The sequence below is a fragment of the Macaca fascicularis genome, chromosome 14 (genome assembly GCF_037993035.2).
Source record: "Macaca fascicularis isolate 582-1 chromosome 14, T2T-MFA8v1.1".
Lineage (NCBI taxonomy): Eukaryota > Metazoa > Chordata > Mammalia > Primates > Cercopithecidae > Macaca > Macaca fascicularis.
Window position 1 is genome coordinate 124,228,036 of NC_088388.1, and position 18,567 is coordinate 124,246,602.

Here is an 18,567-nt window from a genome sequence, read left to right on the forward strand (position 1 = left end):
CTGTCTTCTTTTCAGGAGTACCCCCTAATTTTGCAGCTGCTCTGCTAGCCCCAACCTATGTTCTCTGAAACCTCAAACCAGTGGCTTTTTGCCAGCCTGTGATGCATGGATTGAGAAGTAACCTCAAGCATAAGCTCACACATCTTCTCTTTTTAGTGGTTTGGAGGAGCTTTCAAATCATTTTTTTATGTTTTGTCCAGAACATATAATTGTTATCTGTGAGAGGGTTACTTCAAATTATTCCACTATAAATGGAAGCCAGAATTTTCCTACCCTTAAATTTTTTTTAAGATGAGTCTCACTGTGTTGCCCAGGCTGTATTTGAACTCCTGGGCTCAAGTGATTATCCCACCTCAGCCTCCCAAGTAGGTAGGCCTATAGACATGAACCATCATACTCAGCTAATTTTTTAACTTTTTATAGAGATAGGGTCTTGCTGTGTTGCCCAAGCTGATCTCAAATGATTTTCCTGCCTCACCCTCCCAAAGCACTGGGATTACAGATGTGAGCCATCATGCCTGGCTCCTTAAATTTTAACAACATGTTTGAACTTACATTTTTCTCTCATCACCTATACCTAATAGACTATTATCTTCTCCCTTCAAAACAAGAGAAATTAGTGTTGACGATGTTGGCAAGCTTTCATTTCCCTTCTGGCCAAGTTGAAAATTCATTTGGGATTTTAGTTCCTGGTTTGGGGATTTTATTTTTCTATACTATTTTATCTAGGGATATGAGTATAAGTTCAAAATAATTTTCATTCGGAAGTTTGAAGATGTTCCATTTTCTTCCAGTTTACCATTATTGCCAGTGAAGAGCTTGTTACCAGTATATTTTTGGGAAGGGGTCATGATGTGTATATATGTTAAAATTTTAAATTTTATATATGGTAAAATTGACTTGACTTCTTGTTGTACTGTTCTAAGAGTTCTTAGAACCATTCTGGCTACTTTCATTGTGGTGGAGACGGCTTAGATTTAGGTCATGCAGATTTGGTTGTGGAATCTGCCTATAACTCTCTCTAGCTCTGTAACCTTGGTAAATTTGGAACAACAGGGAGTATGAATAAAGGAAACATCTCTGTGTCACATTTCCTTATTTGTAAAAAAGGATGATGCCATCTTTGCTGTCTACCCCTTTGGGCTCTTTCCTGAGGATCAGATGAGACCATGTATGTGAAAACACCTTGAAGAACATAACACTTATATGAGTGAGGGACGGTTTAGTATTTCCATTTGCCTTCCTGTCCTGAATAGATGATTCAGTAACATTGTGTGTGAAAAAAATTATTTAAGCATTATGAACTGCTATAATATATAGCAAATAAGGAATCATTGTACTATTACTACGTTAGTAGTGGACTACTGAAGACTGGAAACTCTCAAGAGCCAAAGAAGTGTTGAGTTTTTGTATGCCATAATAAATGGAAGAGTGTGTAGGGATGGAAAAGTAGGGGTGTCAGAAGTACCTGCAACGTTTTTTACACCCTGTAAAAGATTAATACCTACTTTGCATTCCTCTTTGTTGTCTCTGTCCTTGGAGACTCCTTTACTTTCATAAATATAGAATGCTTACAAAATGCACCCACTTTAGTGTCAGCATGGAAGGAAGCTGCATGTTGACCCTACTACTAGATTAATGGAGAAAAAAAAGTCTATCTTGAGCCTGTGTGCTTTTCAATAAATTTTTGAAATTTATTGAAAAAAAAAATCAGGAATATTGAGAGATAGAGTTGGAGCAGGGAAGATAGGACAGAGAAGAATGGATAAAAGCATGAATAGAAGAAGAAAGATAGGATGTTTGAACATCCTAATGCTCAGGCAGAGGCAGACGTGGTCAGTTGTTGACTGGGGAAGGAACTAAATATGAAATGAGCCAAATAGAATGATGGAGACTTTTTACTGCCTGAGTCAAAACAAGCAAAGGCCCAGGCTTCTAGATCTTATTACAGAAAGATTGATTCCGACAGCATATAATTTGCATCCTGGTTCCATGGGAGAAGAGGTTCATAGATGGGCACATGTTCTCACACCCTTGAACCATGAATTGGAGTTTTCCACCTGAAAGGAACAGAGACAGACTAGTGAGCAGAAAACTGTCCTCTTTGTCTTCCAACCTTAGCCTTTATCTGTGATGCTCAATGTCTCCATGCAGGATGGCCAAGACCTCCACTTGTACATTATCCCTTCTCCTCTTCTCTTTGCTTCCTCTGGGACCTTGCCCCCCGTCAGTTGCCCACTCCTTTCTTATCAGTATCTTTCAATGGACTCCTTTTGGTTTACAAGGATACAAATTTAAAATACTTTCTCTTAATTGTGCTACTCTCCTAGCACTATCCTTCCTTTCACTACAGCCTTCCCAGAGTCTGCCTATCCCTTCACCTTGGCCCCTCACACCCGGAATCATGACCCTACTATGCTGAAACTTCTCTCTCAAAGGTCATAGAGATCTATTCATCAAATTCTGCAGCCTTTTCTCAGGACTTTTTTTAACCTCTTTGCTTGCATATCATAGTGTAGACTACACCCTGTTTCGTTTTTTTTTTTTTTTAGATAGTCTTGTTCTGTCGCCCAGGCTGGAGTGCAGTCATGCAATCTCGGCTCACTGCAACCTCTGCCTCCAGGGTTCAAGCGATTCTCCTGCCTCAGCCTCCTGAGTAGCTGGGACTACAGGCGCACACCTGGCTAATTTTTGTATTTTTAGTAGAGACAGGGTTTCACCATGTTAGTCAGGCTGATCTCGAACTGCTGACCTTGTGATCCACCCGCCTTGGCCTCCCAAAGTGCTGGGATTATAGGCGTGAGCCACTGCACCTGGCCTGAAACTATACCCCTTCTTGATACTCTCTGCTCCTGACGAGGTCTTCCCCACTGCTCATCTACTCCTCTGGATCCAATTATTTCTGCTCTCCCAAGTTGGATTCTCACATTACCAGCTAACTGATGATCACCTCCATGCCAATATGTTAAGGGCATCTAAAACTTACTGCGCCCAAAATGAAACTCATTACCTTCCTCCCCAAACCTGCTTGTTCTTGTGAGTTTCCTTTATATACTTCTTATACCACTCCTTCAAAACCTCTGTCATCTCTGATTCTTCCCTTTGCTTTTTCCATCCAATTTGTTGTGAAGTTCTGTCAGTTCTACTTGTAATCTAGGTTGTTTCTGTCACTCAGTTTCCATTTATCAAACATTTGGCCGGGAGTGGTGGCTTATACCTGTAATCCCAGCACTTTGGGAGGCCATGGTGGGTCGATCACTTGAGGCCAGGAGTTCGAGACCAGCCTGGCCAACATGGTGAAACACTGTCTCTACTAAAACTGCAGAAATTCGCCGGCCTTAGTGGCAGGCGCCTGTGATCCCAGCTACTCAGGAGGGTGAGGCAGGAGAATCGCTTGAGCCTTGGGGGCAGAGGTTGCAGCGAGCTGAGATCATGCCACTGCACTCCAGGCTGAGCAGACAGCAAGACTCCATCTCAAAAAAAAAATAAATAAATAAAGGGACCTAGTAAGGAACTATGCTAGACTCTGGAGAATGCAAAGATTAATAACATTTGATGTCAAGAGCTGAGAGAGATTTAAAAAAAAAATAGCGAATTATGACATGAAATGGAAAAACCATGTTATATGCTATGCTGGCAAATAAGTGATTAATTTTGGTATTTTGATTAAGGGGGGCATATTATCAAGGAAATTCTTAGGAAGGAAGTGATATTGAACTAAGCTATGAAGAACTGGTAGCATTTTGATTAGTATAGAAGGGAAAGAGGATAATTTCACGCTGAAGCATAATTGGAGAAAAAACATGAAAACATGAAACTGTTCAGGAAATGGTGACTTGCGTAGCTGGAGTAAGTGTAGAGTGTAAACAGGGATGCAGAATGAGTGAAAAGACATGGGAGAGATGTTAATACGTCTTTCCATCAGTCACTCCTATTACTTTTTACTGAAACATTACAATAGCCCTTTAACAGGTTCTCTTGTGTCCACTGTAACTTGCTTCTAAGGTAATCTTCCTGAAGAAGCGCTTTGACCAACCTGGATGGGCTATTGGCTCTGCCTAGTCCTAGTAACATGTCCAGGCAAGCTGTTTCTCTTTTCTAAATTTGTTCCCTTTCTGTTAACAGAAATAAAAAATTCCTACTTTGTGAGGATTAAATGAGAAAGTGTATTTTAAAGTGTATATCATACTGTCTGGGAGCAATAAGTAAAGGAGAACTATTAAATTCAAACTCTTTTTAACTGACACTGAAGCTCTTGTATCAACTGGCTCCAGTCAACCTTTCCAAGTTTATCTTCTATGTCTCTGCTCACCATCCTCGAAAAATTCTTTGTTCTTTTTCCTATTTACATCCTGCACTTTTCTGACTTTTGCTTTCATAATTCCCTGTCTCTGGAATATCCATCAACCATTGCAGTATGACTAAATCAGTATCTCTTTAATCTTGACTGCACATCGGAATTGTCTAGGAGCCTTTTAAAAAATACTGATGCCTGGATTCTATCCCCAGAGATTCTGGTTTAATTGCTTTGGTGTAGCCTGAATATTAGGATTTTTTAAAAGCTGCTCAGGTGATTGTAATGTGCAAACAAGATTGAGGACTACTGGCCCAAATCGTAAATGTTCCCTCAAAGCCTTTTCTGAATACCACCTTCTCCCCATACTTCTCTACACCTCTAATCTTCCCTTTCCCTGAACTCTCTGCACTTTATACGTGCCTTTCTTAAGACACCATTTTCTCCCTTGTGATATTATTTCTTATTTCTTACATTATAACATAATAATCTCTTTGTACACAGTCTATATTTGAGTCATCTTTCTGTAGGGGCTTATGGTACGTGTCATTAATGTTTTCCGAGTGATGGTGGATGAATGCATGCGTGTAGAAATGAGGAAATGACATTTCTAGTGAGGGAAAAGAAAAACTACAAGAGGAGTCAGGCTGTGTGGTTCCTGGGATGGAAATAACCAGGATCCCTTATTTTAGGGATGAGGAACTGAGAATACGGGTGGAGAGGTGTGGGAATATACTCGGACAGGTCTGGTAACCTGTGAACACAGACTTGTAGACAGTTGTTTATTTGTTTATCCATTCAGTATTTACTAAATGCCTACCATGTACTTTACATTGTGCTCGGTCCCAGGAATATATAGCTGTAGCTTACAGTCAGTGTCTCAATGGCTCATGGAGCAATCGACACATTGCTTTAATAGGAAGAGACAGCTAGTCTCCCTGCCTTCTCTTAGGCCTAATGGGAAGGGCATGTATCTCTTCATCTCAACCTGGGATTCTATTCTTTATTTTCTTTCTTTAGTTTTTTTTAGTTGGAGTTTCACTCTTGTCTCCCAGGCTGGAGTGCAATGGCATGATCTCGGCTCACTGCAACCTCCGCCTCCTGGGTTCAAGCAGTTCTCCTGCCTCAGCCTCCAACTAGCTGGGATTACAGGTGCCCACCACCACGCCTGGCTAGTTTTTGTATTTTTAGTAGAGATGGGGTTTTACCATGTTGGCCAGGCTGGTCTGGAACTTCTGACCTCAAGTGATCCTCCTACCTTGGCCCCCCAAAGTGCTGGGATTATAGGCATGAGCCACCTCACCCAGCAAGGGATTCTGTTCTTAGTCCTTGAAAAAATAAAGTTCTGAATCTTCAGGTTCCTTGATTCTTTCCTGGGCCCCTGTCACTCCAACTGCCCCCTATCAGAAGTAAGTTGATGTGTTCTTAGGCAGAGATTGCCTCATGAAGTCCCCATATACCTTCGAAGATCTTCTTTAACATGCATTGCTGGGAATTCTGAGTGATGCAGGTTCCCTCTCCACGAAGACATCTTCCTTGATCATTCATATAAGCACATGTGTAGCAATTTAATATTGTGCCTGAAAATTTAAGATAAGCCTGATGACATTTCCTTGTGGACCAGATGTGTAGCCGTGATTCACATCTGGGAGGGGTAATGGGCAATAGGTGGCATGGATACTACACATTTATTTCTTAGTTCTTGTTGGGGATCTGAGGGCCCTGTGTCTGATAGACCTGTGCCAGAGAAAATTCCGTCATTCTTACTTCTTCATCTCTGACCCTCATTGCTGATGAATCCCAAATGTCTCTCTCTAATATTTTTACCTCAGTCCATATCCACATTGACTTCCTGGGCATTTATCGTTAGATGCCCTCTGTCATGTGACACCGTAGGAGTAAAACCTATGTGTGATTTTCATCTCCCTTTTGTACTCCCCACCATACTCTCACCCACAAGGCACAAACACTTGGAGTCATATTTGACCGATTAATAAGCTATGTTAGAATGCTCTAACATTGCAAACCCCGTGAAGAGTCTGCATCCTTCTCCATTTTCAAATTGACCTTACTGAAGGTCACTAACGGCACACTCTTTGAAATACGTCCCATGTTGTCTCTTTTACTATCTCTACTGCTAATCCCCCAGTTTGGGAAGCATAAAGAAGGGGAAAGATGATGGGCTTTGCACAGTCTTAAGTTTGAATCCAAGGTGTGCCACTTTCTAGCCATGTGACATTGGACATACTATATTCGCCTCACTTCTTTCATCTGAAAATTTAGAATAATGATATGTATACAATAGAGTGAAATGTGAACTATGTCTGTTAATAACTTGAGGCATCAAACTTTAGGTCTTGTTTTCTTTCCCAGAACAAACACTTTTAATTAAGAGCAACAGACTAGCAGTTGTCCTAGGAACTCATTTCGGGATCTAACAGAAAATAGCTTTACATTCCAAGTTCAAACAAAAAGAACCACCAGCTGCACACATCTCTTTACCGAATTTGTAAAGTTATAGCATTCTAGCATGGTTTAAGAGGCAGGATTAGCATAAAGCTAATGAAGGTTAGTCTTCAGAACTCCGCGCTTTCATGAGCCCCTTCCAGGGAAGTTGGAAGGGCTGTGTATTCATAATTTCTTATGGAGAGTGAAGTTGGAGGGGTGCTGGCATTTTGTATTTGTTTTATTTTTCTTACAGAGGGCCCTCCATATCGTTTAGCTTTCAGGCTCCCACAAAACTTAGATCCTGCCTCTTGGTATGATTGTGAAGAAACCTAGAGAGTCTTTGAGAGAGCTATTTGTGAAGTGTTAACAATTCTTTCTTCTGCACTCCTTCCCTAAAATTGGGTTTTCTTGATGTGTTCCCCATTTCCCACCTTAAGTCAATGACTGGCACCCATCCCAACGTGGCTCACCTGTAGATATGCTTGAAATTGGTGCACCTGAAGGCTGTTCCCCTGAAGGCTTTTCACTCAAAGCATGCTCACCCAAAGACTGTTCACCTGAAGCGTGCTCACCTGAAGGCTGTTCACCCGAAGGCTGTTCACCTGAGGCGTGCTCACCGGAAGGCTGTTCACCGGAGGCATGTTCACCTGAAAGCTGTTCATCTGAAGGCTGTTCACCTGATGCATGCTCACCCAAAGGCTGTTCACCGGAGAGGTGTTCACCGGAAGACTGTTCTCCTGAAGGCTGCTCACCTACAGTGCGCTCACCTTCTGCATGTCCAGTCGCAGCAGGCTCACCCGAAGCATGCTCGCTCTCGGCGTGTTCTCCAGGAGTGTGCTCAGCCACAGTGTGCTCTCTTGAACCATGCTCACTGGAACCATGCTCACTTAAAGTGTTCAGGCCTGAAGCAGTCTCATATAAAGCCTCAGCATCAGAAGGGTTTTCAAGTGAAAAGAAGTCACCTGAAAGCTGCTGAACTGAAGTTTGATGATCTATGGAGCCAGAAGACTCATCAGAATGACCTGATGTTCCTGGGATGGAGAAGGAACAGAAGAGAGATGGTGAAGCTGAGAGAGACACTGGGATAAAGACTATCTTCCTATGAAGTTAGGCTAATGTTATGAGACTCCTAGGTTTCCTATGGGCCTAGATCAGGCACCTGAAGACTGCAGATGTTGGGAGAAATCAACTAAGTACCCCAAAAGGCCATGGAGGACAGAAGTGTTTAGTGAAACACAAAGAGGCCACCTCTGGGATTGAAGGGAAGAATCTTAAGTTCCCCAATATTAAGAACTACGTAGGAGAATCCACTCATCCCTGTACCAAAAGCACCTGAAGGAAAATGAATGTGCCTCCCTGACAAAGTCAGCATCAGGAAGTCAAGGTAACATCACTGATGGAATCAGAAGTTCACCACCAACCCTCCCTCTCATTCCTCTACGGGTGAAAGACAAGAGTGGAGATAGAAGAGGGAGAGAGAAAGCAAGTAGTTTTCAATACCTGAGTATCTGTAACCTAAATTAAGGGTGGAGGAGTTAACCTTTGGACAGGGTAAACTTCAGAAGATGACAAGTATGAGCCCACAAAAATTATCAGATGGGATTAAGTCACCTGTATTTGGTAATGTCAAGTTTTTTCTCACACTCACTCCCCAAGCCATGTAGGTTGGGGATTCAGAGGTCAAAGTTGCTATAAGCTATTAAGATAAAAAAAAATCTAGGCATATTTTATTTATATATATATATATATATAGACACACATATGTATGAATTGTATCCTTGTGACATACCATTTACATTCACTTCATGGAGTTGTCCTGAGTACTTAATAAGATAAATTAATTGTGAAGTGCACCATTGCCTAGTACTCAATGAATTTTATTTTTCTTTTCTTCCCACCGCACACTGAGAATTACAGAACTCTTAGATGGTTATTTTTTTCTGGCCAATTTCTTCTACCTTTAATCCGTCTCTTTTTTTTGTTTTTGTTTTTGTTTTTTTCATTTCAAAGATAAGAGTCTTGCTCTGTTGCCCAGGCTGGAATACACTGCCACGATCTCGGCTCACTGCAACCTCTGCCTCCCAGGTTCAAGTGATTCTCCTGCCTCAGCCTCCCAAGTAGCTGGGATTACAGGTGCACGCCACCACACCTGGCTAATTTTTGTATTTTTAGTAGAGACGGGGTCTCGCCATGTTGGCCAGGCTGGTCTCGAACTCCTGACCTCAAGTGATCCACCCGCCTCAGCCTCCCAAAGTGCTGGGATCAAGGCATGAACCACCGTGTCTCTCATCATTGACTGTCAGACAAATATTCCTTAAGTGTATTTAAATGAACAGAAGCAACAAACAGGTAATTTGATTATCATTCTTTAATTAAACTGAACCACCTAGAGTAGACAAGTAGACTACAACAACCAAGTTATTTAATTCTAGCCAAAAGCTGAGAGGAATTACTGGATCTTTGAGGCTGAGGTAGTCTAAAACCCCAGAGTACTCAAACTTTAAGAATCTTGTGATAGATACATTTTTCTTGGCACAGTGCAGTACTTATAATCAATGACATTCTAAATGACTAGGGTGAGAATATGTTGATAAAGGAAAGGTAAGAGTTAGTAAAGCTTTTAGGAGGTTTTTATTTTTTAAACTTATCACATAAATGCTGTCTACTTGACTGATTTTTCAATAATTAACAAAAGTTTTGATAAAGCGTTTCTGATATAGGAAGGAGCATGAAAAATCATGCTAATTTCTTGATCTTATAGTTTATGTCTTGTGTCACCATGTGACTGGCACATACTATCACCTGGTAGCTGTGTATCTACGTTTTTGAGTCAATTTTTGAAGGTCTAACAAAGCAAAAAGCAAAACCTCTGACACTCATCATTATAGAAAATACATTGTTATTTCACTAAAAGCCCAGAGCTCATGGCTTCTTTCTTCTGTAGGAGGCAGGAGGGAACATAGCACACCATGAATGGGGGCTCCCGAAAGAAGAGGTGATACAGAAAACTGGATTGATAGAACACAGCCATGAAGAAGAGGCTTATGAAGTCTCTGGCCTATAGCTCTGTCGTGTTCTGAGATTGTTTTCTGAACACATCACATCTTCCCATCTCTGTCTTTCCTTGGCACATTAAATACACAAGGATCCCTCACATTTAATTGGTGGGACAGACCTTCATTGGGCTTCTTCAGAACCCCTAAGCCTATTCTTTCATCTCATGCAGCATCAGGTATAAATGTTGAGTGGCTAAAATAAGGAGAAACAAGACTGTGCCAGGCCAGTGGGACCCTCTGACTGTAAAGCTGTGACTAGAGAAATCAACTGGTTCAGGAGCTCTCAGAGTTGGACTTGTTTAGCTGCTCTTGATTCTGACTCAAATTGGTTTGGATGACTGAGAGACTGGTCTTCCTTCTTCAAGGCCTGAAATGTCTTACGGGAGACCCCTTTTGTATTTACCTGAAGCCTAGATCGAACACTCACCTCTGGCAGATCCAAGGAGATAAAGACTCATTAGTAAGAGAAACATGTTCATCTCGGTTTAGGAAAAGAGGGGATCCTAGTGTGGGCCACAGCTTCTTCACAGAGCTATGAAGCAAACTGCGAGCAAAAGCTCCCAGTGCTGAAGCAGAGCTTCTGGGAATTCTAGAACCTCAGAAGTAGCCCATGTTTCTTCACAATGGGTTGGGCTCTGAGATTCTTGTGTAGCCTGTTCAGGCAAGTTGGCCCTTAGCAATCCATTGGTTATTTCACTAGTGAAGACCAATGAGTATTTTCTGTGTGCAGGGTGGTGTGTTGGGGCTATGTGCCCTATCTTTAAAAAAAAAAAAAAAAGTATTACCAAAAAGCATATTTTTTTTTGTAATAAAGTTTAAAAGATATCTACTCTCTTTAAAAGTGATTTTGATGATGAAGTGTGATTGTTGATTATTTTCTGTTTGGCTTTCTAAATCAGCCTTTCTTGGCTCTGATCTGTACCCTGGAAGGCTGACCTCTGTTGACTTTATCACCTGAATGCTAGCTGAATTCGGCTTCAGATTGGGTTTATACAGGACTGGAGGGGAGAAGAGAGAGGGAGAGGAAGAGGGAAGGGAGGAATGGGGAGAAAGAGAGAGAGATTGGAGTATTTGTTCTTCCTATTCCCTTCCTGCCACAGTTGACACTGGCTGAGACTACGTGACAGCTTCTGTTGGGTGTCCTCTCTTCCATGGCTTCAGCTCTCATCCATGCTATAGTAATATGTTTTTCTCCCCCTGCCCTCTTAGGCCTAGGGATGATAATGGTTTCCTGCTGTTGCTAAGACCTGGATGCCCAAACTTCCCTCTTTTTTTTTTGTTTCCTTAACCTTGCCCACTTCTGTAAATAGTCTTTTCATACAGAGCTTTATCAGCCATGGTTTTAGCAGGAATCAGGTGGCAAACTCAAATGGGTAACTGAGGAGAGTTTACACAGATACAGGCAGAGTAAAGAAGTCAAGAGACGGTAGAAAGCTGTGTTTCGAGCTGCAACTTCTACCAAACGGGTGACCAAGCTGAGAAGATGGATGCAGTGAGGCATCCACTTGGTGTAAAACTAGAACTCATGGGGGATCGAGTTTCAAAGATCTGGTAGCTTCCATTTCTTGCCACTTCTCTGCCCAGCTCTCTTGGACAACTTTGTTTTATATACCACTGAATGCTAAATCTAGAATAGATGTACTTATTGTTACATTTTGAAAGGAAGGTGAGGGTTAAAGAAAGAGAGTGGCAGCTCTACATCAAATCCAGGCTTTCTGTCTAGCATAAGACCTACAGAGGTGGGGGACTAGCTTAATGCCAGTGCCCACCGCTTCTTACAGGCTGGGGTACTTGTAGGTGTAAGCAGGACGGGTCTGGGCAATATGGCTTGCTGCCCGGGAAGATGTTGGTAAGATGTTCCCATAATGAGGCAGTTTGGCCCTTGTTCCCACAGAATATGAGGCTGATGTTCCTTGGACTTTTTCCCAGCAGAAGGTGATAAAGTCAGGCAGGCAGTTGGACAGGCTGTTTCTAAGGGCCTAAACCCCCGTGGAATGCTTCACTTTAGCCAAGGTCTGCAAAATGGTGGTGGGGCGGGGAGTTACAAAGTGATGCAGTTTGGATTAACGCTTCATCACTGTTATAATTATTTGTTTCGTGTTTGTGCCCCGCATTGGACTCTAAGCTTAAAGGCAGAGACCCTGTCTTGATTATTGTTGTGGTCCTAGTACCTAGCAGCATGCCTGCTAAGCTTTTCCTGAATGAAGGAAGGAATGAATTGCCTTTTGGGGCCTCTCTCTGCCTCATAGAGGAGAATTTATAGAGAATCATGTAAGAGAATCTATAGAAAAGAATCTGAATTAAGGTTCTTGGTCAGTTGAAGAAAGCAAGATCTTGGACAAAAGTTTTCCTGTATCTTGCATGTATACCTAGGAGTATAATTGCGAAGTCATTTGGTAACTCTTTAACATTTCCTGAGGAATGTCCAGACTGTTTTTCAAATTGGCTGCAACATTTTACATTCTCACCAGCAGTGCCTGAGGGTTTCAATGTTTCCGCATCCTGGCTAACCATTGTTATTACCTGTATTTTTTGTAATAGCCATCCTAGTGCGTGTGAAGTGGTATCTCATTGGGATTTTCATATGCATTTCTCTGGGAGGCTGAGGCAGGAGAATCGCTTGAACCCTGGAGGCGGGTGTTGCAGTGAGTCAAGATCATGCCACTGCATTCCAGCCTGGGCAACACAGCGAGACTCCATCTCAGGGAAAAAAAAAAAAAAAAAAATATATATATATATATATATATGCAAATCTCTGGTGGCTAATGATATTGAGCATTATTTCACATGCTTTTTGGCCATTCTTGTAAATTCTTTGGATAAATGTCTGTTCAAACTCTTTGCCCATTTTAATTGTGCTTTAAATTGTTGAATAATGAAAATTTTTCATAATGTATTCTAGATACAAGTCCTGTATCAGAGATATGATTTTGAAGACATTTTCTTCCATTCTTAGATTGTCTTTTTACTTTCTTGATGATGCCTTTGAAGCAAAACATCTTAAATTTTGATCATGTCCAATTTATCTATTTCTTTGGTGCATGGCTTATGCTTCTGCTTTCGTTTTAGGCAACCATGGCCTAGTCCTCTCTCTCTCTTTCTCTCCCTGTCTATCTATCTATGCATTTTTCAGCATGTATTTTATACAATATAATAACATGCAGTGGGTTTATTTTAAATAACAACTCTTTCTTGGGTAGTCAAAAGTTAGGATTTGTGTGGAAATGTGGGTCCTGGATTGGTCCCAAATTTCTGAGGAGTCAAAGCAATAACACCAGCCCATCTTCTTGACTGTCATCAAACTCTTGTAGATCACAACAGCTCTGGGATGGAGTGGGTTGGACAGTAAGAGATCTCCTTATCCCCCCAGAGCAGAGCCACCAGCACCAGCATCGTGTTTATCACCCTCAGGAAACGAGGTCTTCCCAGCAGGAGACCAGCTCCATGGCCCAACTTTAGCCTCACCCAACACTGGTAGGTGACGGGACCACGCATGGGCAGAGCAGCTCAATTCTCAGTGCTGTGATAGACAGGAACGCTCCGGCACTGCTCCCTGCTCCTGGGGGTGAACAGGGCTGCCTGGCAACTCCCTCTATCAGCTGGGCTCCTGGGAGTGTTCCCCAGCGCAGGGCCTCTACGTGTGGGGTGGTCATGGAGCATGGGGTGATGCCAAAAGGTATAGAGGGAGGGACACTGTGGAGGATCTGGCTGCTTGGCCTTGAAACCGTACACTGATGTCACCTGAGAAACTGACACAAAGACTTGGAGTCTGGATTTTTCCAGTGCTTTCTGCCCTAGATTCATATCCTTCCCTGCTGTCTACATCACTCATCCATGCGCTGAACCCACCTCCCACTATCCTGGCTTCTGAGCAGTGCGGACAAGAGAACACAAGGAAACACGGTAGAGTGGTTAGTGGTGGTGTGCGTAGTGGAGGTCCAGGCAGCGGTAGGGGGAGTGAAAGTGGTGGATTGTGCTCATGGAGTGGGTGGAACAAGCCAGACAGATGTCATAACCTGCATGCAGGTGATTTATGCTGATGGTTCCAGAATCAGCAGCTCTTCCATCCAAATATACTGTGTGCATAACTGAGGAGGAGGATGACACCAAGTCCCCATGAGAACATATCGTAAGGGATGCACAGCCAGGGCGGCAATTTGGGAGTGGATGGAAGGCCAGTGGTGAGGGCAGCCCATTCATTCCCTTGCGAAGTAGCATCCCCCACCCCTTTTTTGTGGTTGCTATGATTTGTCCTTGGGCTGGAGTGAGAGAAGGGAATCTGTGGTGGGAGATGGCAGCTCTGGGGCCTGACTTGCCTTTGGGCAAAGACAGCGATGCTCCTTGTGTAACATTGGGGTGGGGGACAAATGTCTCTGGGGAAGGAGGCATTTGTCGCACGCGCGCGCGCGTGTGTGTGTGTGTGTGTGTGTGTGTGTGTGTGTGTGTGTTGGGGTGAAGTTAGGACTGCGGACTGGGCCTAACTGCACAGGCAGAGAGAACAGGTGTCACTGCATGTCAGCTGTGGTGCCTCCCAGTTCCAACATTAAATCCAACTTTCCTTAAGTGGAATTCATATTGTCAGCAATGAAATGGAAGAAACATATGCAAATAATGGAGCCAAGACTTATATTACTATACTGTGTTAGATATTGTGCTAAGAACCTAATTTTCAGTGTAGATATTTGTATATTTTTTCCTTACATCCATTCTAGGACTTAAGAACTGTTATTATCTTCTTTCCTTGATAGAGAAAATTGAAATAGACAGAAAAAAGGTAACCTGGCAGGGCCTCAAAATTTTAAAAAGCGGGCACCAGTCTTCAAATCCAGACATGTCAGATTCTGGAGTTTGTGTTCTGGCCAGGGCACTCCTCTTGTGAGTCTCACTGTAGACACATCACCGGAAGATATGGTGGGGGTTGGCGTGGGCCTGGAAGCTTGTGGTGGGTCTGGACATTCCCTGTCTGGTGTGGTCAGAGGAGGGGGTTCCTGCAGTGGGAGAGAGATTGTGCCTGGTGACCTCTGAGTAGGTTGGTCCTGTGATAAACCCTGGGGACTGGGACACTTTGGGGTGGTAAAGGGGCTTAATCATGAAGCATGGACAGAGGCAAGAATTAGGATGAACAGCTAAGTCTCTGCCAACTTTGTGAATCTGGGACGCAGCCCCACATGATTCTCAGGGTAAATTTAATATATAAGTGGAACTAATTTTGGTCTTTGAACATCTCCATGTATGTTCTTATGCAATAGCTGTCATAAACATTTCCTAGTGGAACCAACTCCCAGAAATGCGTAAACCCAGGATTTTATTTTACAACAAACAGCCAGGACAGAGCAGATATACCAGGTTAAATTGTTCCATTGGAAAGGATCCACCACTATATTTTCCAGAAGAAACACCATTAGGATGTTCAATAAGCATAAATTTCCACTGGAAAATTTGACCAGATCCTTATTTTCTTTTTCTCAACCTCTCTTCCTGTATTCTCCGGCTAATAATATTTTTTTCCAAAATCATATTTTGTGTTATATTTGTTAATAACACATTCTTTAAGTCTGCAAAAATCACAGAGAGGTGTTAGTAAGTTGATGCATCAAAGAAATTTATTCTTTGGAATCTGCAATAATTTGTTTGTATCCCATCTCCATTGTTTTCTACACCATCCATAGCTCCTTTCCTGGCACAATTATGACGGGGTGACGTACGACTGGGAATCATGAGCGCCCCTGGCATTCCTCAGCCACTGTGTGCGAGGCATGCTGAGCATCCTGGTAACAGGGGAACACAGCAAAGTGAGTCAGTTTGGGGTCTGGGTACAACATGGAACCACTCATTCATGCACCCCACTCCTCCAGTGCTGCAGTGCAAGCCTGTCTTCCATGGATGGGGAAGGGGAGCTCTCATGCATCACAGCTGTGCACCCAAGGTGTAAACAGCAGGCAGGCTCTCTGTCTGTGGGTGCGTGGGGGTTCTTGGCCCTTCCTCTCCAGCAGCTGCTTTCTGCTCCAGCAGACCATCCTGCATTAATTCACAGGTGGTATCATCCTTTACCTACCAGTACGTATCCTCTGAGTGCCTGCTCTGCCCACTCAGCACATGCTGTGCAGAGCGCTCTGGTTCACTGAAGATCTGACTGTTAAGGTCAACCCATGAAGGGTTGTCTAATGGAGCAGAGAGCCTGCCACTCCCACCTGGATTATTTTCTCCAGCACCGAAGCTGAATAACCCTGGTCTTGTTCCATGCTCTTCCTCTCCTTGGCTAGATCTCAGGAGTGCTGAGTATCTAGAGGCGTGATTGTTTTTATCAAGCATGATGAATCAGCTAAAGACACTTTAGAGAATATCAGTAGAAAGTTGTAATTAAAAAAAAGTGAAAAGTATTTTGTACTCTAAGTGTCTTACCTGTCACACCCTAGTCCAGGCCCTACAGGTAGTATGTGTGAAAATTCTGAGCCTTCCAGCCTAGTGCTAGAGCAGTAAGTGAGAGCCTCTATCTACATAAACCCAGCTTGATTCCAATACCTCTGTGTTTCAGCGACTGAAAAATAAGGGTATCAAAAGTAGCAGGAATTGTTTCTTACTTTGCAAAATAATCTATCACCTGTAAGGCCTCTGTTACTTTTGTTGTTTACATAGCATTTGCTGTGTACTTGATGTGTTTATGATAGACTCAAGACATATCTTAAGTGAGATATTGAATGGTAATAGCAGATGCAGATCCTGCTATATAGATAATACTGAATAAGTATTTGCTATTGTGACTACTCCCAGCATTGCCAAAACCAGTTCAGTAATGGGAGGGCTGTGGTCCTGACCATAAGCTCAAACACAGAGAGGGTCGAAAGAAAAGTGACAGACCTGGACTTCACCTATGAGGAACAGGAGGGGCTTCAGGGATGTCCTTTATTCTTGGCAGCTCCAAAGGGGCTGGCTCTGTGGAAATCTTTCCCGAGCCTGGGCAGCGGTGAGACACCCACTGGCAAGTGTGAAAAGGAAGCTTCTGCCCACAGCCTGGGAGGAGCTCAGTCCAGACTCTCCAGTCTGCTGTCATCTGCGCACTGAAGCAACCTGTCTTAGCCTTTCCTGAGCACTTAGCTGCCTGGTTCCAGCCACCTGCTGTGTCTTTCTGGCCTCCTAGACTGAGATGGACAAGTTCCTGCTCATGCTCCTGCTGCTGGGGGTTTCTCCTCTTGTGTTCTTCCAAGGTGGGAGTGAGCTCTGGGCTGGCGGGGGCAGGAGGTGAGGACAGGGGCGAGGAGAGCTGGGGAGCAGGCTGAAGATGATGGTCTGGCCAGCAGGGGAGGAGGTCAACACCAAGATTCTGGGATGAGCTGACCAACAAGAACTGGAGGCGTCTCTCTGCTGTCCCCACCTCAACTCCTACCAGGGCAAGAGGTCAGGCCTCTTCCCAAGGTCTCACTCACTTGGGAAAGTCAAGGCTGGCCTGTGCTTCTCAACACGGGGCTTTGAGGCTGTCTGGCTGGGATTATGTGGCAGAGCCAATGATTGCTCAAGGCTTTCTATATAGAAGCAACCTAGGGACAGTGGTCTGGTAGGTAGAAGTCACTGGAGGGCTCATCCTAAACCAATGTTTCCATAGCAAATATCCTGTACAATCTTTCCATGGCAAGTTTCACTTAGATATGTTTCGATGTCAGATACCTCTTTAGCAGGGTGTGGTGGGATATTTTGGGAGAATGCCTCCCTTCCTTGAAGCCAGCACAGTCTTTATGCCTCTTTCATTTTCCAAGAGATCATCAACCTCAGAGAAGTTGTATGTAGAAGCTCTGATTGTGTTCTGCATAGTGGCGCCACTGTAAAAAGGATACCTTTTCTTTTATTTTCAATAAAATTATGTCACTGTACCAAATCTCCAGCTCCTTAAGGAACTAATGGACAAAATCTGATGGGAACATTTCCACCTTCTAAGATTATGCTGGGAGATGTTCTTAGGGTTATTAATGCCCTTGAACTCCTGGGCCCTAATAGTGGCCTACCCCACCTTGGTCTCAGCCCATTCAGCCCTGGGCACAGCCTTCACGTTTATTTTCCACAGGTGATGCCACAATGTGCATGGTGTGCAAGCTTTTTAAGAGGGGCCATTGTCTAATAGGCAAGGGCAACTGCACTGTGAACCGTGGCTCTGGATGCAGAACCAGGGATTTCTTCGTTTTTGCTGAGAGAGGTAATGCTGTGAGCCAGTCTGAGAGAGCCTTGCTGGGTGGTGAATGCATTCGGGGACCAGACGTGGCATGGATGGGGAAGGTCTCCCCACTTTGAGGTACAAGTATTGTTTCTGGCACTAAATGTGAATGCCTGTCTTCCAGGCGGGTGGTTCTATAATCACACGGAATTGGACTGCTTAAACACATGTGTGCCTTCACGTATGTATCTTATGGACCTGAAGGTTTCAACCTTTTGCTGTAAAGATCAACACTTCTGTAATAGAAATAAAGGACAATTAACGACCAGGAGGACTGACTGACCAACACTTCCTTGGCAGTGGTGGTATGCCCTTCACCTCTTTCTGTGCCAGTATCTCTGGTGCGCTCCCCCTCCCCACGTGCTCCTGCTGAGCCTGCAGGATCCTGGAGTGCCCTCCAAGTATCCCTCCTCACTTCTCTCTGGGCTACTGGCTCCATCCTTCTTGTGCTAAACACTCTCAGTTCACCCTCTGATGTTGTTTCAATGTTTGTCCCCTCCAAATCTCATGTTGAAATGTGATCCCCAATATTGGAGATGAGGCCTGATGTTTGGGTCATGGGAGCA

The 18,567-nt window shown here is 43.5% G+C and overlaps 2 protein-coding genes across 4 annotated transcripts in view; one reads left to right on the forward strand and one right to left on the reverse strand.

The window, feature by feature from the left end:
* Positions 1 to 18,567, forward strand: part of CHEK1 (checkpoint kinase 1) — a 102,717-nt gene that overhangs the window by 46,854 nt on the left and 37,296 nt on the right. The window contains exon 14 of one of the 2 annotated variants that reach the window (XM_065529188.2): positions 7,180 to 7,198. The exons of the other annotated variant lie outside the window; for it this stretch is intronic. The gene's annotated coding sequence lies outside the window, so the exon portion shown is untranslated. Of the gene's footprint in view, positions 1 to 7,179; positions 7,199 to 18,567 lie in introns of those variants that run through there. 2 annotated transcript variants of the gene reach the window in all.
* ACRV1 (acrosomal vesicle protein 1) lies at positions 1,674 to 10,277 on the reverse strand. Of its 2 annotated transcripts, none has more exons than XM_005580086.4 (4): positions 10,226 to 10,277; positions 7,315 to 7,773; positions 5,755 to 5,874; positions 1,674 to 2,060 (listed from the first exon to the last, which is right to left on the reverse strand). In XM_005580086.4, exons 1-4 carry the CDS (start codon positions 10,275 to 10,277, stop codon positions 1,936 to 1,938), a joined length of 756 nt encoding a protein of 251 aa, XP_005580143.3. In that variant the 3' UTR covers positions 1,674 to 1,935. The 2 variants fall into 2 exon arrangements, with proteins under 2 accessions (XP_005580143.3, XP_005580141.3); XM_005580084.4 differs by having other exon boundaries at positions 7,213 to 7,773.

What these genes read in the sequence shown, in the direction of transcription:
- ACRV1 (XM_005580084.4), bottom strand. Translation starts at nt 10,277, where the DNA reads ATGAACATGTTTCTCTTACTAATGAGTCTTTATCTCCTTGGATCTGCC. An exon ending in AATTTCAAGCATATCTACAG is followed by an intron (nt 5,875 to 7,212) that starts GTGAGCCACGTT and finishes TTAAATTTTCAG; the next exon opens with GCACAATATTAAATTGCTAC. An exon ending in GTTAAAGAAGATCTTCGAAG is followed by an intron (nt 2,061 to 5,754) that starts GTATATGGGGAC and finishes TGTTCCTTTCAG; the next exon opens with GTGGAAAACTCCAATTCATG.